General features: G+C 40.7%; 2 protein-coding genes across 2 annotated transcripts; one reads left to right on the top strand and one right to left on the bottom strand.

The window, feature by feature from the left end:
• Nucleotides 1–454: 454 nt before the first annotated feature.
• On the bottom strand, nt 455–12,073 carry cmah (cytidine monophospho-N-acetylneuraminic acid hydroxylase). Its single transcript, XM_055055780.1, has 15 exons — nt 11,831–12,073; nt 8,865–9,074; nt 8,704–8,795; nt 8,266–8,375; nt 7,975–8,165; nt 6,713–6,793; nt 6,244–6,310; nt 6,066–6,147; nt 5,838–5,975; nt 4,786–4,921; nt 4,431–4,574; nt 3,317–3,491; nt 2,968–3,084; nt 1,828–1,943; nt 455–1,709 (listed from the first exon to the last, which is right to left on the bottom strand). Exons 2-15 carry the CDS (start codon nt 9,068–9,070, stop codon nt 1,598–1,600), a joined length of 1,767 nt encoding a protein of 588 aa, XP_054911755.1. The 5' UTR covers nt 9,071–9,074; nt 11,831–12,073; the 3' UTR covers nt 455–1,597.
• A 3,533-nt stretch (nt 12,074–15,606) lies between these two features.
• ccdc107 (coiled-coil domain containing 107) lies at nt 15,607–22,380 on the top strand. The gene is made up of 6 exons (XM_055055532.1): nt 15,607–15,948; nt 17,550–17,764; nt 17,845–17,914; nt 18,006–18,096; nt 18,627–18,736; nt 19,353–22,380. Exons 1-6 carry the CDS (start codon nt 15,807–15,809, stop codon nt 19,706–19,708), a joined length of 984 nt encoding a protein of 327 aa, XP_054911507.1. The 5' UTR covers nt 15,607–15,806; the 3' UTR covers nt 19,709–22,380.
• The last annotated feature ends 767 nt before the right edge of the window (nt 22,381–23,147 follow it).

The following is a 23,147-nucleotide window of genomic DNA, read 5'->3' as shown; positions in this document are numbered from 1 at the left end:
CCATGGTGCAATAATGCAGTGCAGCTTTCCTAATGAACAGCAGGTTTCTTTAGCATTTCCTTGTTCTATCTTTTCTCTCTTTGCATATGGCATGAGTGACTATCTGCTCTGCAACTTTTCAAAAATAAAACCTGTTTTTCAAATTTGTTTCTATCTATGAGTCTTTGAAGTCTTCCTGGAACTCGCCACAGACTTCTGTATCTTGTCATCTGAGTCATTTTCTGTTTGCATGCCTTTGTTTTGGAAACGCTGAAACAAAAATGTACGGTGGAGGAAGTAGGTATAGCTCTGACCTCACTCTAAACAGCTCGCTGCTTCCAGAGCCTGAGCTAATGCCCAACATAAAAACACACGGGCAACTTTGACTCATGGTCGTCCTGCTTGTGGGGTCTTTCCAGCGCAGCACCAAGTTTGGGAGTCCACTGCCAAAAGAATCAGTCAACTTATAACCAAATCTGGATTCAAGTTGATTTATTTCCTGAAAGCATAAAGAAATACAAACGAGGAACCAATGGTGGTGACGGTAACAGGAGTTTGGTCTGTGTAATCAGTAGATTGCTGGTTTGATTCCCAGTTTGCTCGTCCTCAGGCAAAACGCTTCATCACCTTTTTTTTTGCAGATGGCGCAAAATTCCCCTTCTGTCAGAACGTCCTAGAGCAGCTGTCGCTACAAACCAGCAGCTCACCTCACCAGGGTATGAATGAGCCCTTTGAGATATAAAGGGCTTATACAATTATTATTATTAGAGTACATTCAACAAGTCAAGCACAGTCTAAAAAAGAAAAAGACAACCTATTTTTCTTGACTATATTAGCTTAAATAGGATGAAATGTTCCTGTTTTTTTTCGGCCAGTTCAAATTAGGACAATCTTTTTACTAATTATCAAAATAATGAGAGAAGATTTGTATGCCATAGGATTACTATGTTGATTAAAAATTTCAGACAAGTCTGATCTTGCCATGGCTTTTTAAGGCACAGCTGCGGGAGCATTTAAGACCTCAAACGCCGGTCGGGCCCAGAAGTCCAGGGCCTTAAGGCGCCACGTTCATCTGTTTGAACCATTATAGGTAAGCATAAACAACGTGAGAGTCCAACTGTCGCACAGTCCAGTTTGGTTTTACCAAAATGGGTGTGTAGTGTGTTGAAAACATGGCGAGGAATTTCAAATCGTTGTAAACGGCAATTTGACAAAAGATATGCAAACGTTTGAGTTAAATAAAGTCACATATCTCTAAAACTTCCCTCTGATTACTGTGGCATTGAGAAATAACGTCGATATTCCCGACTCGCCTGAACCAGGACAGGTTTTGCCTGATCTACTGTTACACCATACAAACATCACCTTCAACTCAGCGAGGGTTTCACAGTGGCACAGTTGGTAGCACTGTTGCCTTGGGTTCGATTCCTGGCCTGGTGTCTTTCTGCATGGAACGCAGTTGATGCATTGCATTTTGATTTCAAGCATAAATATATCTAAGTCATTTCTAACTGAATAAGTAAGAAAATAATGATAAAAACAATTCCACACAGTGAATTTCCATTGGGAAGACGACTTCCATGAGACTTCATTTCCTTCACATCTCCTCCTTCCAAATCTATAAAATGGAACAGTTCCAATTCATCCCCTGGATGGGAGGGACCTGCTGCAGAAACTGGTCCCAGTCTGGTCTGTGAAGAGGTAACTGGGTCTGGAAGTGGTTCCAGAACCTGAAGGCCAAAGTGAAACGACAAAAAGAGAAAAATTAGCTAAATGGGTTAGAAGAAATAAAAGCTATAAAATGCAAATATGTCAAAAAAAAAATCATTTTTTCCTGCGTGTCTATACTTGTGGTGGTAGATGTCGGGATCTCGGCTGATGCGGTTCTGAAAGCCGATGTACAGGTCGTCCCAGAGGCCGCCGTGCAGAACCACGTACCTCATCACGCCGATTCTGTTTTTAACCTTAAAGTTAAACACAGAGAAACTTTAGGCTGTTCCTGCAAGTCACACAAAACACGGCTGACTAAATATACATCTTCTTCAAAACCTTGTGGCATTGAAGTTTCGTACCTTCAATATGTCTATGAGTGGATATCTATATGAGAAAAAGCCTTTTTTAGCAACAGCCGCAGAGTTAATGTTCTTAGCTCCAGTAGACATAGTTCAGACCAATCATACCTTGAAGAATTTGTGAGGAATACCTGCAGTACTGATAACTGACTGATTAACATGACATTGTGTGCAAGTGACCAGAACACAAAGACCCAACAAGTTAGGTGAGGAATGAGCTGGTCATCAACTTGCTTCTGACTAAGTCTGTGCAAGTCCAGTTGCCTTCAATGTAAGCCTGATATATCAGATCTTACTTAAAGGACAGCTTTGTGTGATTTGGTATCAATGATCATATGAGGGGTTGCTCCAGGTTCTGTTCCCAGGCCACTTTCAGTCAACATCAGTATTATTTTGCTAATTTATTACAGAACGCAGCAACATCATTTATCCCTTTATCTACTGTCTACTGTATGTGACCTTATGAGGTCGTTGAGTCCGTCTGTCCAAAATATTGCGTGAATGGGTCAGACACTCTTCTAGGCAAATGTAGAAGATGGCAGGTTAGATCAGGTTAAATCAGTTCTGAAAAGTTTTTATTTACGTCTTCATGCTACAAAACTGCAGCCGATGCGATACAGACGCAGATGTAAGCGATCTTTAATTTCTTCCAGAAATGAAAACATTTCCAGTCACAAAGCAGCCAGTGAACCAGGAGTGCGGTTTATTTTTCTTGCCGCTGATTGGCTGCAGAGACAAGGAAGTACAGTAAGTAGATGCTCTGGAGTCGTGTGAAAGCGGTTTTCACTACTATTACCGTAGGCATGATTTTAGTTGTCCGTGGGCAGTTGCGATTCTCTTGCCCATGCATATTTTGAGTTCTAAAAGTACGTTCAGCTCCTTTTTTTTTACTTCGCGCTACACAAGAGGAGCTTACCTCAATGTAGGAGTGCTCTCTCTCTGGTCTTGTGGAAGGAAATGACAAATCCAAAAAGTCCACCAGGTAGTCATAGCCATTGCTCACTGGTTCAAAGCTGTCATCTGTTTCGATCATCTAAGTGATGATTAGTTACAGTGAAGATGAATCAAATGTCAGTTTCAAATATTTAACTTTTGGACATGAAAGGGATCAGGAGTGAAGGCATCATCTCTCGTAACAAAACATACAGAAGAAAATCAAGCAATCCAGCAGCCAGAAAAAAAAAAGGTTGAGGAAAAACCCAAGTTTCTGTAGCAGGTTTTTGAAGAAGATTGGAGGTGAATCCTTCTGGTCAAATAATATTTACCCGCACCACCAGGTTGTAGTTTTGAAAGCCTGCCCAGCAATAATAAAACTGGATCCAGCTCTCATGCTTGAATATCTCACTGCTGATGGCGCTGTTGAGCTCATCCACATACAAGTCAAACTCCCAGCTGTCCTTGTAGATTTTGGCGTTGGCTGGAGGATCAGTAATGGCCTCACTGGAATTGATCACAGCAAAGGAAGCAGTGAAGAAAAAAAAAATACGAAAGCTTGATGTAGCATTTTGACCGCTCTTTGTTTTCACATCTTAGAGTCAACATTTCTTTCTGGGTACTTTCTCCTTTTCACAAACAGGTGAAAAATAGTTTTAGTATGTGAAACTTCTCAGACATACACAAGGACTATCTTAAATAAACGCAAGGTTTCCCCTAAAAAAAAACAACCTTGCTACGCCTGGTGATTGGACACTGGAGCAGTTATTCATCCAGCGTCCCGTCATAGTTTTGAGTTGAATGTTTAACGTTGACAGAAAATTTGAAAATATCACTTGACTATTATCTTGTCAAAAGATTGGACAATTAATACCCGAACACCAACTATAAAGTCTTAAAAAATGCAAACATTTTAATAAGACTTTAAAAAATAAGCAATGCTAAGCCTGGAGGGGGCACAAGGAAAGCCTGGTGGCCCGCCAGGCTTATAATGCACTGGGAAAACCCTGAAATGTGACACGTAAAGGCGACTGGCTGAAAACATACATAAGGTCGAATGCAAATGCATGAATCGTACTTCTAAGATTTCAACTTAACTACACATGACTAATGTTGGACTCTACATGGCACCTGACGTTTTTAACCTTAAAGTTGAACACTCAAATAGTCCTTTGTTCTGGCCTATTTGCACATCGCAGCCTAACCTTTATGTTATACTTTATCTACCATCTTAAGTTGACATTTGAAGCTTATCTTAAGCGCTCTCAGCCAATCACTGAGAGACCATTTCCACTCTTGATATAATATTTAGAAAGTGATGGTTCCTTTACTGTAACCATCACCTGAAAGTTAATCATTTACGTTTGTCCTCAACTGGAGCCAATGTTCCTGCACAACATGAAAACACAACTGCATCCCACAAATCAAGTTGGAGTCATGGTCAACCTGCTTGTGGGGTCTTTCAGTGCGAGGCCAAGGTCCAGCACAGCGCCGGGTTTGGGAGTCCACGTCTTGGTGTCCGGTGAAAGCTGATTGATGAGTGCGTTGAGGTCTTCTGCTCTGTTTTTGATGTTTGTATCCTTAATGTACCTTCACCCATTTAGAAGACAAAAAAAAAAACATATTGCAGGGTTAAAGTTTACAGCCAACTGTTCATACATTACTGTTTAGGTGCCATTGTTTGGTTTATCTATACTGTTCGTTATCTTTGAGATAAAGTGCTTAGATGCTATTAGGGCTTCTCATTCGACCGTGGTGGATCAATCATTGGTACTGTCCAACACTGCTGTGTGAACTCAACTTGTCTGATGGATGAGCTTCCACAAAATATCCAGCGAAGGGACAGTAGATCCTCGGCTGCAGGGATTTGACCAGCGTGGCTTTGTAGTTCAGTAGCTTCGTCCTTTCGTTCTTGATGAACTGTGCCTTCCACGAGTCTGAGAATGAGGACACATCACCATTGGTGCAATGTCAACAGTGTTGTGTGCAACAAAAATATTTTTGGCTTTATGATTTGTTTTGTTGGGGAGTTAAGGTTGGCTAATGACAAAGCAATCATTGCACCAGACTCCGTTTAGGTCTGCTTTATTTCAGACCAGTGTTGGAGGATTCTGGTGCGCTACACAAACCAGATATTCTCACTGGACTCTCGCAGAGAGCTGCGCGTATTTATACTCAAATCTGTCTGTGTGTGTGACATTCTTAGCCAGTCCAGTTCCTGCTTTGGTTGACACAGATCTCTGGAATTGCGTTTCCTGAAATTGTCCACAGCTGGGACCTTGGAACATTTGGCTAGATGGGTGTTTACGACAGCTTAGTGATTGTTATTCCACTGCTCTCCAAATCTGCATTCCTTCCTTCCTTTTAGATCAGAATGACCCATTACATTTCGTTTGATGGCATGCCAACATATAGTTGCCAACATAATATTTGGCAACTGTTAACATCATTTTATTTCTCTATGGTTTCACATTTTGGTGATCTGTGCCATTGCTGTAACACGTCTTTGTTCTGCGAAAGGTGTTCCCCAAGGCTCACTGTTAGTCTCACTGGGCTTTCTGTTCTCCTACTTGAGTCTTCATCAATAAAACTTCTGTCTAAAAATATTTTGCTGCCAGGAACAAAATGTTTTTGAGTGGCCATTGTTCACTCAAAATTTAATGTGGGCAAAGACAAATGGGGAGAATTTAGAAAGACAGTCATTGAACCAGACCGATCTCAGACACTGCAACAAAGAATCACCTTTTGGAATAAACGCAGTCTGTTGATGGTATTTGGCTTTCTTTCATTTTATTTTCTATAATTTGTAGCCAACTATATTTTCTGGGCCGCATTGCACAGTGTTCAGCTCACCGCTGTATTTCCCTCCGTGAAATGTCATGGGGAATCCAGATGCACCACCAGCAAAATCACTCATCATCAGGTCCACTTTTTCTGGTAGTCTGCCCCCATTTGGCCTGGTGCAGTCCACCGTGTTCAGGATCATGTGACCTGCAAAAAAAAAAAACCTTTTTACATGTAGTAAACTTTAAAAAAAAAAAAAAGTCAGACAGAGTTTTACAGAGGGAAAATCTTCTGTACCCTTATAGTCAACAATGATGCAGGTGTCCATTTCAGGGTGAACACCGTCCATCAGAATCATAAACCTTAGGTTATCATCAACCTGTAAAAGGCAAAATCAGATCAGCATCGACTAATCAAAACGGCCGACTACCTTTTCTGGTCAAAACTAATAAACGGTGTAAAAAAAACAGCTTACATTTTGCCAGACACCAAAAGGAGTGACTCTGATATTGGTCAGCTTGACTTTGCTTTGCTCCAAATTCCTGTTGCATCAAAGTAGATAAAAGGGGTGGGAGGAGAGGATTTTTGCTGAATGAAGAAGTTTTTGTAATAATTTTCAATCTACATTTTTTTTGTAATCGCAAAGAAATGTAATATGAGAATAATTCTAATGAAATATTTAATTACAAAAGCTCTAATTATTTTGATTTTTAATCAAGTCCCACCAGCAGTTAACATTTACTACATTTTATTCTCAAAATGTCACTCAACTTGAATGTATTTTGATGATTTGTTTAGCAAAGAATTGTTATTGACATGTTTCGTGCCGCACATAGACCGACCCCAACCTGGTTAAGGAAGGACAATAGGTCAACTTGAGTATATCCCTTTGTGTCGACATCATAGGACAATAAATGAAACTATATAATTATCGTTTTACTAACCAGAAGACTGGTCTGGATGTGTCACCAACGTATATGGGAACATCTGGCCTCCGTTCTGACAAAACCTTCAGAGTGGGATAACTGGAAGAGAAGCAGAATAGATTTGCTCAAACCCCAATTTTACATACTTATTGTAGATGATCACTTGATATTAATGGTCAAAATAACTGACTACCATCAGTATAATTTGCCATTGTTACTAAAAGTATAAGTATACAACAACCACTATACATGGCATACTAATGGCTCTAGTGGAGTGGCCGCCCAAATGCTATTGAAACTCTTGTATTGAAGATGAACTGGTTTCATCTAATCTTTGCATTTCATCAGTCAACTGTACAACTCTCACACAGCAGCACAGAACATCAGCTGAAATGAAAAAAATTTATTCATGGGTGACAAAGTGTTGTAAACATTGAGGAAAAACTTGTACATTTTTCCCCTTTGTCAACCTCCACTCAGTTGAACTTACCGACGTGATGAAAATGTCAAACAAAATGGTTTTTGTTTCCCACAACAAAAACCATCATTTGAAACATTAGTGTTCAGCAGTCAAAGGACGTCATTCAGAGCAGGTGGGAGGATTGATGTGGTTAGGCTTTGGGTGACGACCATAATGGCAGCGATTTAAACAAAGGCGTGTTCATGTGTTACAGTGGTCTAGTCAAATTCCAGACCCCTAAACGACTGGAAATTTGTCCAGAGATTCTTCTTATCCAACCTTCTGGAGCTTAAGCTTTTATTATTAGAATTGGTGGCAATTTCAGTGTCTAGATATGCGGAGATGTTTTTAAAATAAAAGGCAGTTCTACAAAATAATAACTCCAGGAAGTGGCAAACTATACGGTCTCAATCTGAAAAAAACGAACAAAAAAACCCCCTAATAGTTAACAACTTTAAGCGAATGGCAACATAGTGGAACCAAGCTTTCATCACAAGTAGAACTTCATCGATCCAGAGACTTTTACTTATAAACCGGACTGTGCTGCAGCCAATCAGCTTTTATTTATTTCATTAAACTTGCGACAGAAAGTGACCCAAATCCTGTTTGTTCCGTCGAGCCCAAAAGAATTTGAAAACTGGATACTTTTTATCACAGAAAACGATGCCTAACAAACCCAAACAAAAGAAATTGGACTAGTTTTGCTTGCTTGATTTCGGTTGTTTTGACATAATTCTGGTGGGGAGAAAGTTTGGACACCCCTGCTCTGCAGTATCTGGACACGGCAACAGGGAACGCTTCCAAAATGTCCAAAGTGCACCTGAGGTGGTCGGAGTGCAGGTGGCTGATGTAGATGAGATCTGCAGCACAGAGTCGGTCCAGGCAGTCTGCCGGCGGCTCGTGGAGAAGCCACCAGCCTCGAGCGAAGGCGGGGCCCTGCAGCCAGGGGTCAAACAGGAAGCGCTTCGGTCCCAGCTGCAGCTCCATGCAGGCGTGGGTGAGGTATGTTATCTGGAGGGAAAGGTTAAAGCGTTCATTCCTTTAGGACTAGGATGTTTTTTTTTTTTTGTTGCTTTCTTTTTGTCAAAGTGTAGAAGGTCAGAGCTCCTACTTTAACTTCTCCCTCCTGGAGCTCCAGAGGTTCTCTGGGGTCAGCCAGCCAGGGGTCGATGGGGCTCAGCTCGACCAGCTGCATGCCTCCATCATCCAACATTTCAACTTCTGTGAACGCAAAAATCAAAAAACGACAGCCCCTTTATTGTAAGTTTTTTGCCAAACTTTTAATAAAAAAATAATCTCAAACTGGCTGATTATCATTTTTTTAAATGCACATCTGCTTTGAAAAATCAAAAAGAGAAGAGAATCCGCTGCATATGTCAAGTCTTCACAGATCAACCCAGAAAAACTTCTAAACTGCATTTTTGAAAGCACATACACACATTTTTTTTCCAAATATCATGATTCAGCTGGTGTTTGCATTTTTCAACGCAACTCTCAATTCACACACAAGCCACCTGCGACTTGGTAGACTGCGGCGCGCTCATCTTACCCAGCTCGTCCTGCAGGAAGCTGTCGGGCGGGTTCACATATTTCATCGATGACACATTTAGCTTCCAGTTGTGCTTGGTGCATTTCACCGTCCTGTGAGAACAGCAGCTGGACTTAGTCTCATCTCAACTCTGCTGCTTGGTTCTGGGGAAATGGCCGCACCTGCCGTCCAGGTCTTCGATGTCCTTGATGAACAGCCCTCCTTGGTGTTTGCACTGATTCTTGCAGGCTTTGAAGCCGCCGCTGCTCTTGTAGATGATGTAACACCTCCCGTCTTCTGGGTTTTTCTTGAAGCTCACTCCGTCTTTGAACGAGTCCACCTCTTTCGCGTCCAAAGACAGCACCACCTTGGACACTTGGGCCTCCATTTTCCTTAAAAACAATAAGATGAATTTGATAGTCGAGGAGAAATATGCACTCAGTGTTCTCAGCGATTAGCTTATGCCGTCATTTGGGTTCTCATTTCTGAACACAACTTTGTTTATCTACTATTTACCCTATGAACACTCTGAGGTCAGTTACATTTATTGTTAATTTACTATTTCTGGTTTAATATGTCATCGTTTTCTACATCAATAACATCAGTTTTCAAACCACTGATTCTCAGGTGGCTTTAGACCAGTGGTGTCCAAATGTGGTACAATTGTTCAATTTTTTAAAAGTCTATTTCATTTGTGGTTGAATTACAAAGGCCAGACTTTGGATACCCCTGCACTGGACTTTGATTAGGATGTTCCAATACGCTTTGATGGAAACAATTCTGCCGAAGCTCCCAATGGAATCATTTTTTCTCCTTTTTTTCTGGGCAATATGTGTTTTCTGAGCAGGCTGGCACAACACAGGAGGTGGCAGTCGGCAGACATGCTCAGTTGCGTTCCCCTTTTTTGGATTTGGTTATTATTTAATGTCAGGACTGACGTATTTGACCAACTCAGACAAATAGTCGTGTGTTCTCACACATTTTTCTGACAGCACATGTATTCCTCTACAAGAAAATATTTCCACAGCATGACAATGCAGCTTCAGTGTTTCGTTTCTTTTTTCCTCACACGTTGGCTTTCTTGTTTTGTTTTTTTGGGGGGGTGAGAGGGGCAAAATATGAATCTTTATTTAATAGACAATTTTATGTTACGCGATATGCACTTATTGTAACATCAACTTATGTTTTGTCTCTATCAAGAGGGTCGATAACAAGATGCTTTTTATAAGCTCATTTACAACTCGTCATATCTTCTGATTGCGTTTTCATCAACAGATAAACAGGAAACAGAAACATCACACCTCAAACATTAAGTTAAAATTCAGAACAAGAGAAGCAGGGACCTGCTAAGTTACTGTGAGTCAGTCAGTGGTACATTGTAGTCAACATCTCAATGTTCTCAATTTGTTGTGATTCATCATCGGTGGATCTGTGACGGAACCCATTGGTCTCTTGAAGAAATCTGTGAATGTGCATTTATTCAAATTACTTAAGCCTGACTTGACATGGCCGCTCCTCCTGAGCCCAAATGGATAAATCCAGGAATTGGAGGACGTCACAGAAGCCGATTGGACCCTAATCACCTGGTGCTTGACCTCAAAGCGCCCAATAAAGATAACATTTTACAGCCTCACTGCACTTTATCCTTCTTTTGACAGTTTTTAGTTAAATAACAACTTCTGACGTGGAAGACATATAGAGATGTTTCCTCTTACCAATAAGTGTCTATAAACAATTTTTTGGGGAAAAAAAACATTTAAAATGGTTTCATCCTTAAAAAAAAAAACAATCTGCCACCGCTTTAACTTTGACTGTCTGAAATGACAAAGTTGGACCAATCAAAGTAAATTAAGAAAAAAAAGAAGAAGCTGCTTTTAGAATTAAGGACAATTTCAGAAACCAACACTGCACATAGAGATGCCAAACTGAGGCTGCACTTATTTGAACTCCTGTTACAAAAAGACTTTTGCCGAATCTTCCGTTTGCAACCAGAGAATTGCACACAAATAAATAAATAATAATAATAATGATGCCCATTTTATTTTTTAAGATGAAAAGACAACAAGAAGGATAGGGCCCTCCCAACATGTGTGCAGGGCCTCTGCAGGTCACAAATTCAAACATTCATTGACTGGAGAAGGATCAATAAAAACATCTGATCATTTTCACGTCGCTTCTGATCGATTTCTCGGTAAAAATGACTCGTATAATCATGTCAAGGTTGTAACATTCAGTTTGTTGTTTAAAAAAAAAAATTGCAAAGTAAATAAATAGACGAGGATTCCTGACGCGAAGAGAATCGCTCTTTTCCCAACGTTTCTCACTTAAGCCTGGCAGAAATAAAAGTCAGTCACTAAAAACACAGTTTTCCAACACGTAGTGTGCGTTTAACAATTTTTGAGAATTTGGAAACAGTGGCTGGGGAAATAAAGGAGGAGAGAAATGATGACTCAGCGGCCTGAAGCAAAATGTTCATCCTCCATAAAATGGAAACGAATTAATTTACCTGCAAATCTTTAATCGTGTTTAATCCTCTCATCAACAACAGCAGCGCGCGCTCACGACGCGGAGCGGAACCGACCTTCGCACAAGACCCCACTGTTTGAGAAACCTGAACCGATCTGACTTCAGGTGATCATTTAAAAAAAATTAAAGAAATAAAAACAATAAATAAAAATATAGGAGAATGAGAGAGATCCCAGCGGAACGAAGAGTTTCTCTTCTTGTAGAAAAAGAAAAAGAGAAAAAGAAAAAAAGTCAGCGCGCTCATTGTCTTTCTTGAGCTTTTTATGTTAATGAATTCATTTATTTTTAAATTTATTTTCATTACATTTGATGCGTTCGAGGCTAAAAAAACAAACAAAACAAAACCCCTCCTAAAACACACACACAAAAAGAAAACACAAAAAACGTCGACCCCGGTGATTTTGTGAGTTAATTTCCAAGGTTACGAGCAATTACCCCCCCATCCCACCACCACTAACTTTTATTAAAATAAACTAGTGGAATTACGTCATTAGAATTCCTTAAAATGGCTTTAAAGTCTGATTACTAAATGCAGGATAATACGCATATATATATGTATATATACTGTATATACTGTAGGTATATATGTAGGCCTATATATAAATGAATGCTTGGTCCATACCTTGAGCAGTATGCTGTTTCTCCTCGGTCAGGTCTTCAGGTTCTCCTCTCCTCTTGTGTTCCTCTCCAACCTGTTTCTACATCCAGGAGGAGGAGCGTTTATGAGTTTATACAACCGCAGAGCAGCTTCCATCACCGACAAGTGACGCCCTGCAAAGCTGCAAATTTAGCTCGCATCGCTTCCTGGAAACGACCTTTATTAATATAAACACGAGCGCTTTCTTTTCTCCTGCTTTTTTTCTGCTTTTTTTTTTTTTTTTTTTTTTGCTTTTCAAGAAAAAAGAAAAAAAAAAGGGTAAATCGTGTATAGGCTCCTCCTGTATGGGCCTATTAGTTAAAGGCAGATAAATGTCTTTTCTCATGACTGCACACTAAATCACATGCAGCGCTCTATCCGGGTTTCCTCCACCATGTTTAAGTTTGTTCAACTGATTTGGAAACTCGTCTTTTCTGGTTCTGCGTCAGTTCGTGTGCGCGGGTGTGTTGGGGGGGAGTGAAATGCCACTACTTCTCACTGGAGGTAGTGGTATTTCACTGTAATTTGGAAAAAAAATTATCATTTTCTATTTATTTATTTTTTTTGCTAATCTATCATTCAAGACAGAAGTTACATCTCTGTTTTTGGTTATAATACAATAATATAAAACTTGTTGTCTGCTATCAGAGAGCTGCTCGGCGTGGAGCAGGAGCAGTGATCCCCAACCCCCGGGCCGCGGACCGGCAGCGGTCCGCGGACCAGTTGATGGCGGCCGCGCCAGAAATAAGCAAACATTTCCGTTTTATGTCTCATTTGAGCCCAAGGAATCTTTTATTTTGAAAATCCTTTAAACGTGTTCTCTAGGTTGCGTCCCACAAAGCAGCGAAATGAGTCACAAACAGATCAGATTCTTTGGAAAGTTTCTTTGCGGAGGGAAAAGAGGCAGGAGGATGGATTCATCCCGGTAGGTTGTTCCCACATTCCAAGCTGCTCTGCAGGAAATGGTGGCCGGATGTGAATGAGGCGATGAGACGTCAAACTGCTCCTCCATATCGAGACCAGGCGCCCAGTTAGTTAGCTCTTCTCCACTTAGAAATCGCCCTGGAAGCTGAATTTGTTGTCACAAACGCGTAGAAAACTTCTGTTAGGACTATTTCTCCGTCCGATAAAGGTGAGAATCCTTTTTTCAGCGTTTCCAATAATTACACTTTGCCCCAACACAAGCCATCTGCAAGGACATCCCATGTTTTCCCATGTTGGAGGTTTCACTTGGCTATGTTTGATATTTACGGGAGGCAGAAGCAAATTGAGAGTTGCACACCAACACCTTGCTGTCAAAAGAACCTGATGCGTAACCAGGTTTCCCCCATTTGGCCGGGTGTATTTTACCGGGATGAGACAAACACAAAGAAGAAAGTAATTGCAAAGTGTAATAGGGATTTTTTTTTTAATAGTTGAAACACATCACTGACAGAGAAACATCTGCTTTCCCGTAAAGTCAGAAGGGTAAGTCTTTACAAAATTATGATTACAGATTGTCTTAAACTTTGTACACACAGCCCTCTGCAAATAAAGCTTATCAGGAAGGTCTATATGTATATTAATATATGAGCCATAAGGCACTATGGCAAACGGTCGGTGATCCGGGTTTGCTTTCCGTCATGAAACGTGGACGATTAAGGTCAATACGGTAAAAAAAGAAAAAAAAGGTTCTCCCAGTTGTGTACCAAGAGCACAAGCTGTTCAATGACGTCCCGAATGAAGCACGGTGGTGGCAACGTCATGCTGCGGGGATGCTTCGAGAAATGCATCAGACAGATTGAGCTAAATGTAAAATCAACCTACTAACAGACCTGTTGTGTGAGGAAGAGGCAGAAACGTGAGTATAGATGTGTAAAGCTGATGGAGACCTAAACCGGAATGATTTGCATTGGCCAGTTTTCGACAAAGTGCAACACAGTGAAGGGTCGTAAAGGAATATTGAAAAATCCATAAAATAGTTGACAGGTTATGAATACTTCTTCTTCTTCACCGGGTGGTACTTTTTCCATCCTGTACTTCCTCAAATCTCTAATGAAATAAATTCAGCATGAAAGTATAGAAATTATCCTAAAAATAGCTTTCACTTAAAAAAAACAAGGGGAAAAAAGAAAACGTAAATTCTACGGTAAAACAGAGTAGAATTATGGGTAAAGTTGTTTTTTTTTCTTCCACTGTTGGATGGCTTTTGCTATTGATGTTTTAAGATCTAAAAATATTTCAAAATTAACATGAAAACAACTTATGAGCCAAGTGTGCAAACATAAAACAGACAAATGATTGTTTTCACTGATTTTATTTCATTCACGGTAACTTCAGCAGTTTTTAAAAAAAATTGTTTTACATTTTGCAAATTTTTTTTTCCTGTCACAATTTTACTGCTCGTTACTGTGAAACCTGCAGGAACCTCGCAATGTTGTAATTGTGATGAACATATCTGAAGCACAGTGGTGGCCTCGGCTCATTCAGAGAATGCGTATAAAGTGGGGCAGGGGTGTTTAAAAGGTTGTTGGGTCCAACAAAGTTACATGAGTTCAGGAAGAGGGCTTGGCCATCTTGTTTGCTGAGCCATCCCAACTGTCAAAGTTGATACTCTGATAACCCTGCCCCTGTTTCTGCCTTATCTTGTCTTCCTACCATATTGTCCTGTTGCTGCAGGATTAATTATTATTCACAGTTCCTTTATTACCCTTGTCAGAACATGAAGCGGTTGAGCTGAACCAGTCCACCGGAAAAAAACAAAACAACGATGAACCAAAGATGAACATTTCCGTCGTTGTCAACTTGTGGCTGCGTTATCATCAGTTGCTGCATTATCTTGTAATTCAATACAAGACAACGTCTGAGATTCCATCAAACCAATTTAATCAGCAGAGCCCAATTAGAAGAACCAGATGTAATAAATGTAATTTTGTTTTGTTCAGACGGAATTAGTAAATATAGGCAGCAAGACACTCTGTTGGAGCAACTGAGTCTTTCACACAATGTCTGCTGTGTAGAAAAAACACAGAAACCAAAAACAATAGCTATTCATAGAAAAAGGAAATGACTGCAGGAGCTGCTTCTATAGAGAAATGTTGTACTTGACATACAAGTTGATAGTGTCAAAAATGGTTCATGGTGATCTACGTTTGGGCAAAGGGAAAGATAGGCAGAAACTAATAATATAATCAATATGAAACTTGATATAAAACCAATATGGATCAGTTCCAAACACTAAATAGTCCAGACCAAAATCAGACAGCTTTTTAATTTTGCTTCTAAGACGCGCGGACACACATACACGCACGCGCGCACACACGCGCACACACGCACACACACGCACACACACACACATTTTTATTTACCCATCCCTCTATTGTGCATGCAAGGTTTTTTTTTTCTGGTCAGCAGAGGGCAGTCTCTCCTGTAGTGTGATATAGCGCTGTGGTAACAAAAAGAAAAAGAACATGTTGATCCAGCGACTCCGGATGTCTAAGTGTCACACCTTCAAATTAAAATATTATGTTGACTTGCATCTGTTCCTTCTTTCAAAAAATATTATTATTTAGTTTATTTCATTGGTTTTAGTTGTTTTTTAAAGCAATATATCACAAACAATACATAAAAATAATCATCTTCACATTTGAAAACATTATTTATAAGTAAACCATTGTAAGTATGCCATCTTCAAAATTCTGTCCATATTGAAAGATTTGTTTTGAATCAGAAGCTTTTATTGTGAAGGTTTCCATTCCGGAAGCAATCAGTGTGCGCAACAGAGCGCAGCTGTTTTGGCGTTAGAGTGGCAAGAGACAGCTTCCGTAGCACACTTGTCTCGTAACTCCAGCCTGTATCTGATTCCAGGCGCATTCTCGCAGCGTCGCAGCTCTTCACTGACGGCGAGCGCCGTTTCCTGCTGTTTGTGCCCAGTGTTCGGCGCTGTTCCTCGGCTATCCCCCCCAACCCCCCAGCGGCAGGGATGGTGTTGTCAACGTCTCAACAAGTCGCCCTGGCGTTCACGGCCGTGCTCTTCACGTTTGTAGTCCTACCGCGGCTGTTCGGTGTCGGTGGGGGGACGGCGGCGAAGGAAACCAAGTCTGACCATCGGTACAACAGAAAAGGTGGCGAGTTCCCGTTCTGGTTTGTGTGTGTTTGCCACCAGGCCGCTGGTGTCCTCTCTGTGTGTGTGTGTGTGTGTGTGTGTGTGTGTGTGTGTGTGTGTGGGGGTGTGTGTGTGGTTGTCGCATTTTTATAAAATATTGTTGCCAAAATACGGTCATTTTATAGTGCAGCATTCTAATATTTTCTTAGAAAATTGGATTTTAAATGTAGTTGAACTTAAAGTGCATTTATGAGGACGTTGCAGACTTGCTGAACTTTACATCGGGGTTGCTGCTGTCCATGGTTCTGATCACCTTATTGGTTTCAAACGGTTAAATGTCCAAACAGGCCGCCGTAAAATGGTTAAAGTTGTAGAAAAATGTGCTCAGTTTGCCATCAGTGTTTTTTTCTTTCTGATATATATATTTTTTCATTTAACTTTGCATTTAAAAATAGATGAGTGTTTAGATGTGAGTGGAGATTTGATCATTTTATAGGAATATTGGCATCAAACCAATTTACAACGCACACAAAAAGTGAAGCAATTATGCTATTTAGGTAGTGAAACTAAGGTTGGATTGATATCATTTTAGAATTTGAGGTTTCTACAATGTATTGCGCTAGTTTCCAAAGCACCATAAGTTTATGACGTGAAGCCACAATGTCAAAGGTCAGTGATGTTGGAAAATTTGTGGGAAATTGTATCTTGAGTCACAGATACAGATACAGGCTGGAGTTATGGTGGGGGGTTATATTAATGTGAAATTTTAAACTTTCTTATTCAATTAGGACTTTACTTATGGATGTCAGTCTAAAAGAGGCTCAATACAAATGCTTGAAAATTTTCCTTCTTTTCATAAATAAACGTACGCAACTTTGTTGGTCCATCACAAAATCCTATTAAATTGTACAAGAATGACAAAATGGCATCTAATATTATCCATGTTGAGTGTAAAGCTGCCCAGACGAAGAACACCATGAATAATTCAATAAATGTAGGAATCTGTTGCACTCGGCGTCATTGTCATGAGAATGTTTTCAATGCGCACTTTCCCCCTCTTCACACAGATCCATTGTGGTTTGTTTACAGCTTATAGAGGTTTTATGAATCATGTTTGGCTTGCTATCTGCAGCTTGCAGTGCTGTAATGGCTACTTCCAGCCAGTTCAGTGTAAGGTAACAGTAGATTCATGACACCAACCCATTAAACTGAGTGGTTTAGTGGAATCTCACAAAGTCTTTCATTTCCTTTTCCGTGTAATATCCCGAATGCTCGCCATCTTTGTTCTCAGCTGAGGAATAAAATCAGAATGTTTCTCAGTTTTATATGTATAGCTTTTAAAGCCAAACACCGACACAAGAGTTTAAGTAGATTTTTGGGATTTATTTGAAATGTTTTTTTTTTCTCTCTCGAACATAAAACTTAGGAGCTAAAGGTATTCATCAAAGCAAATCATGTTCGCTGGTACTTTTAGAAACCAAAAATGTTCCAGACTCTTCATTTTGTTGCAGCTAATGGGTCTGAGGGCAGATTCACCAGTACAACCCCAATTCTTTTTATCTGGGTTTTTGGCACAGTCGATTCAAGACCCCTCGTTTCCCCGTTTCCGTGACGCTGCAGGTCCAGGCCTCGGAGCATCCAGGGGCCAGCCCGTCAACATGGGTCCCCCCGGCTCCCATCAGAGCGCCGACAACATCCAGCAGATGAAGAAGCGCCTGGAGCAGGAGATGAAGAGCGACAAGTACAAGTCCAACAACAACAAAGGCTACGTGTTCACCCTGATGCCGCTCTACGCCATCGGAGTGGGCGTGTTTGCGGCATACAAGTTTCTGAAGGTAGCCACTTTGCGTCACGCTCTGCCACACTCAGACGCAATTACCGAAATCAAAATGTCTTATTTGCTTCTCTGTCGCAGATCAAGTCTTCAGATAACAAAACCCAGAAGGATAAGTTCGCTAAGGGGGCCAAAAAATCAGCAGAGGCAGGTGTGTTTGCCACTTTGCCTTTGTTTGGGTTGCGGCCGCACCCATGTGGTTACGGTTGATTTGCATTCCTGTCTTGTTTTGTTTGACACAGAGAACCAGTTAAATGAGCTGGAACAAAGGCTGGCGCAGACGGAGAGGATGCTCAACTCCATCCTCACCCAGCTGGACCCGCTCACTAACTGGTCAGGTTTCCTCACACAGAAGTGTCCGCTGTTGAAATAAAACTAAAGCAGTTGTGTTAATTCATCTCCTCTGTTCTGTGGTATAATTAGGTCAGAGGTGTCCAAACTACTGCGCTTGGGTCGTGTGACCAAAGTCACACAAAATGAATCCAAATAAGTGACATAATAAGCAAATTTGTCACTTCAATTTCTATTATTTGAAATAGTAGAAATTCAATGGAAAATGTTTGGTACAAGATGGCATATTGTTGCTCTAGTAGCCATGTTTTTTCTTTCTGCAAGTTTGTAAATGGGGACAAAAATATCCAGCAATTTTTTCTTTTTTTTCCAGAAGTGCAGATATTAATTAATTTCCTCGAATGCAGCCAGCATTTATAAAGAAGGTTCTCACTAATCCTGACCTCAAACCAATTAATCAGTGTACATTAACAATAGTTTTCTATTGCACATTCACCTTTACACACTTGAGTCGATTGTATAATCTCAGATTTCACCGTAATGCCACGTTCCTATCCCCTTTCCCTCCGTAGCGTGAAATCTGTGGCCCAGGAGCAGAAGAACGAGATCATGTCTCAGCTGCAGACCATCCGCTACCTGATGAAGAAGAGGGGAATGGACTGTCCGCCACTGAGCGCCAACGGTGGGCTAGCAGAACGGGCTCAGGGGTCCTGTAGGGTCTCCACACAAAGAATCACTCACAAATCTATGCGTTTTTAAAGTCTGAGCGATGGATAGCAAAAAAAAAAAAAAATTATTCTGCTGTAAGATACCCAAATCAAATGACTGGCTCCCCACAAGGCCACTATGTAACTCAATAGTGAACGAAAGAAGGAATTAGATCATATTTATTGAAGCAGAGACGCATGTAAAAGCTCAAAGTCAGTGGGTGTTGAAGACTGCTCCTGTAAAATCCTTGCAAATTAGCAGTTGTGCTGTAATTAAATGTGGAAAAAATCCTTCTAGAAAGCAAAACTGTAACAAAAGTGTCACCTAAAACAAGTCTGGTTTAGGTGACACTTTCCTCACCGACTCGGCCGGAACGTTCCATTTCTTGACCATCATTTTTGAATTCCCAGCCCCAGCAGCCGTTTGCTTTGAATCTCCCTTGGAGTCTGTTTTGCATGAGAGGCAGCATTTCTGCCTGTGATGGTCGGGGAGATTTGCAAGAATCGATGGAGCCCAGACTTCTGTGTCGCACCTGCTTTACATGGAAGCCTTGTGTTTGCCGGGCGCTAAAATCCCGCTCTGTGTTTCAGACGTTTCCCGCGGCCGGAACCTGGACGAGCTGATCGAGTCGATCGGAGCCAGCCAGACCCCCACGACGGCGGACACTCAGCCCTCCCCCGACTCCCTGGAGGCTCCAGAGGAAGCTGCTGACGGCACGGACGAGGTGGCGGCGCAGGGGGAGGAGACGATGGAGCTCCAGCTGGAAGAGCCTGCTCAAGAAGAAGAGAAGGAGGAGGAAGAAGAAGAAGAAGCAGCAGAGGCGGGTGATAAAGGGGAAGACGAAGTGGAAGACTCTGAGTGTTCATCATCATGTGAGACAAACATTGAGCAGGTGTGTTCAGAGCAGCCTGGAACCGGCCTCAGGAGGCGCAACAGGCCTGAATGAACTCTCCACCAGGAGGCGGCGATGTGACAGTTTACTAGGAATATTTATTATCTGAAAGGCTTCCACGGCTCACGCAGTCATAACGTAAAACGTCCACCTGAAACGGATCCGTTTGCATGTTCTGGTCACAAAGCACAGCAAAGAACTGCTGCTGGAGGACTATGAGCTAAGCTAGGCTAGGCTAGACACAAAATGCGTTTCTAGATCTAGAATGTAATGAAAAATATAATTTGGTAAAATTAACCAAAAAACGATTCATTTACACGCAATGGTACATTTAAAGAGTCTATTTTTGTTTATTTTTGGGATTATGGCTTTCAGCTTATAAAAACCTGAAATGCAGCTAATTATCAGATTAACATTTTTTCTTACGACCAGCCAGACTGTCAGTTCCTGAAAACACACAAATAAGAAAAACCTGGTAAAAGCGCACACGGGGTCAGTGCGACCCCCGCCTGACCGCGCACAGGGTGAAGAGCTCGTGGGTTCCTAATGTTATCTTAAGACTCCTGGAGGGTTAAAAGGTCACGTGCCTCTTTGTATTTTTTTTTTCTACAGTTTTTCATTCCACTCAACCTTCTAATAATGCACTTTGTACAGCCTGTAAGATATTTGCCGGCATTTGTTGTTCAATGCAGAATTAAGCAGAGTTTCTTTTAGGTAAAGCGGGATAAACCCTCAAAGAACCTTGAAACAGTTAATTTCCTTTTGGGATCAATGTGGTGGTCCAGCTTAGATGTTTCCTTGACAGCACAGCAGCACGATCTTTTTCAAATATTGCATTGATTTTATTTACTTCAAGCAGCTGGAAGTAAATAAAATAAATCATGAACTTTTTAAAGATAGTCCGACCTGATATGTACCTGTACTGTAATGAGACCAGCAATGCAGACTACATTCCACAGACAACCCAGTTCATCGAAAGATATAACACCCGTGTGTCCTTGAGAACCATTTTCTCCATGAAACAGAAAAGGGCAGAGAGGGCTTTTAAAGGTTTATAGAGCAGCATTTGATCGTCCGCGTGAAGGCATGCAAACGGAGCCGCCTGATCTTCACTTTTTGTTTCCCCCGCCTCTCCTCACCCGTTTTCTCTTCAGAGCTGTCTGAATGTTGGAGCCAAACTGTTACGCAGAAGCTTAGTGTTTCCTTGCCTCTTTGAACTGCAGACAGACACCCAAGGGGTACAAAAGTACGAGTAATGCAGCCCTCCCCCAACTTGTTGCTGTCTGCTCGCTGAAAGAAGGATCCGAAACCTTTCAATGAAGTACATCATTTAAGTACTTTTTTTTCCCTGTTCCCCTGAAGAGACTGACGCTGCTGAACACTGTTTAGAGTGCAAATGATTGCAATCCTATAAAGAAGTGGACTTTAGCTTGTAGTGCTATGGACGTCCAGCGTAACTGCATTGTGTTTCCTTTAGTTTATATGTTCAGTGAAACTGCATGAACCGACAATCATTTAACCTGCTACAGACACACAGTGTCGCGCCTTCTTTAACCCCTATTTACAGCAGTTACCACTCTGCCTTAGCATCCCTTTGTTATCCTTATGAGAAAAGTTACACTAAAATACAGCGCCATGTTAGGGCCACTGCATTGGGGGAATGACTACATTCTTGCCAATAAATTTCAGATATTCTAGAAAAAAACAAGGTAATTTATGAGTTTAAAAAGTCCAAAGTTAGAACTTTTCTTTGGAAAAAAATTTGGATTTTTTTTTAGATTAATCCCAAAGCTAGCAACTCAAATATTTCAAACTCAAATATTCTTCTTGGTAGAAAGTTTGAAGCAGAACATTTTCAAAAGTCCAATTTTTGTCTGTTGAAACTCATTCTCCAATTTGAGGTTAATGTCACAGTTTTAGTTTTATCATTTTCAGCAAACATTTCACTTTACGAGCTCAGAGTTCCTCTTTTCTAGAAAATGAGATCAAATTCAACATGGGTTGTTTTCAAGCATATTTATATCCTTTCAAACTCAGTTTTCCTTTTTTTTATATAGAAAATTTGAAACTCTGATAATTTTCTAGTTTTGTTTGTTTGTTTTTTCCTTAGAAAATTTCTAAGATTAATCTCAAAATGTCCAAATATTTTTGGCAGACATTACGTTTTATTTCTATCTGCAGTGGCCTTAATATGCTATTGTACTAATATGCTACACTAAATAACATTCATTTGTTTATTTATTTATTTATTGTTTTTAAAGTGAACATGAGTGACTACACTTATTGATTTCAGCTGCCTGGATTAGCCTTGTTGCTGAATCTGATGTCAAAATCTGGTGGATTGTGTTGAATTGGACACGGATTAACGAGTTGAACTTTTTTGTTGTTGTTCATTATAATTGAATAGTAAAACCAAAGCGTTTTATTCCTGAGCTGCCCACCCCTGGGCCGGGTGGCGTATTCACCCGGCTGATCTTTCACAGCTCACAAAGAAGAAGTTTGCCTTATTTTGTCACCGTTTTCGTCCCTCATTTCCCATGTGTGCATTGTTAAAGCCTGTGACGATTGTTCTGTGTTGGGGCCGAGCGGACAAACTCGGCTTGCCCTGGTAGAAAATAAAATTGCTAAACAAAACCGGATGTCCATCATATTAAGAAGCTGAGAACTGCTGAAATATGTCGAGGATGCTGTGTAAAAAAATGAAAATAAACAGCTTGTCGAGTTTGCTGGGAGCGGCGGTAGTTATAGTCGTAGACGATCTATGATGCAACAATCCAATGCAACAACTGAAGGAGCTCTTCAGTTGGACAGCTTCATGTATGACTGGTCTCTAAAACCTGGAACACACGCCTGAAAATCGGCATGAAGAAAGCGCCGATGACCAGGTTGTCCACCAGGTGGCAGTCTTACACCGTCTCCTAGTTCTGACACTCCTGTCACAACAGCCTATTTTTTTTATTGTTGATAACAATTAGTACAATTACTTAAAAAAAATACTGCTAAACAGTTGTTCAGTAAAAAACGAACAACATGAGTGGTGTCTCCTTACATATTTATATATGTTGACTTTATCATCATATAAGTGCAGAGTGTTGGTTTGATATTTAAGATTTGTAAACTACAGACAAAATCTGTAAGCACTGAGTGTATGGGGTAAGTTGAACCACGTCACACTTTTCAGATTCCCAAAAATTATTTAAAAACAAAAAACACATGTTTCACTTCATAGCTACCCACTACTTTGTGTCGATTACTCCACTAAAATGAGATGAATTGAGATGCATTCTGGATGGCAACCTGCAGATGGCACCAGAGCAAAATGCCCAAAGCTGGAGCCACAAGGTTAAATTAGAAACATTTTCTACTGGGAAGCTTTGGCCTACTTCTGTGAACAACGTCATATTAATAAATATATTTTTTTTATTTACATTGTGAGGGAAATGGGTCAAAGGCAGAAGTATTAAGCAAGAAAGATGGAGCAACCAGGAAGTAA

This window comes from Poeciliopsis prolifica, unplaced genomic scaffold (genome assembly GCF_027474105.1).
Source record: "Poeciliopsis prolifica strain line A6 unplaced genomic scaffold, Auburn_PproV2 SCAFFOLD042, whole genome shotgun sequence".
NCBI classification, from domain to species: domain Eukaryota; kingdom Metazoa; phylum Chordata; class Actinopteri; order Cyprinodontiformes; family Poeciliidae; genus Poeciliopsis; species Poeciliopsis prolifica.
Note: the sequence above shows the minus strand (reverse complement) of the source record. Positions and strands in the feature narration are given on the sequence as shown.

Coding starts and splice junctions, on each gene's coding strand:
- ccdc107 (XM_055055532.1), top strand. CDS start 15,807: ATGGTGTTGTCAACGTCTCAACAAGTCGCCCTGGCGTTCACGGCCGTG. Junction 17,765..17,844: donor CGGCATACAAGTTTCTGAAG/GTAGCCACTTTG, acceptor TCTCTGTCGCAG/ATCAAGTCTTCAGATAACAA. Junction 17,915..18,005: donor CAAAAAATCAGCAGAGGCAG/GTGTGTTTGCCA, acceptor TGTTTGACACAG/AGAACCAGTTAAATGAGCTG.
- cmah (XM_055055780.1), bottom strand. CDS start 9,070: ATGGAGGCCCAAGTGTCCAAGGTGGTGCTGTCTTTGGACGCGAAAGAG. Junction 8,166..8,265: donor TCCAGGAGGGAGAAGTTAAA/GTAGGAGCTCTG, acceptor CTTTCCCTCCAG/ATAACATACCTCACCCACGC. Junction 1,944..2,967: donor GAGAGCACTCCTACATTGAG/GTAAGCTCCTCT, acceptor TTTAACTTTAAG/GTTAAAAACAGAATCGGCGT.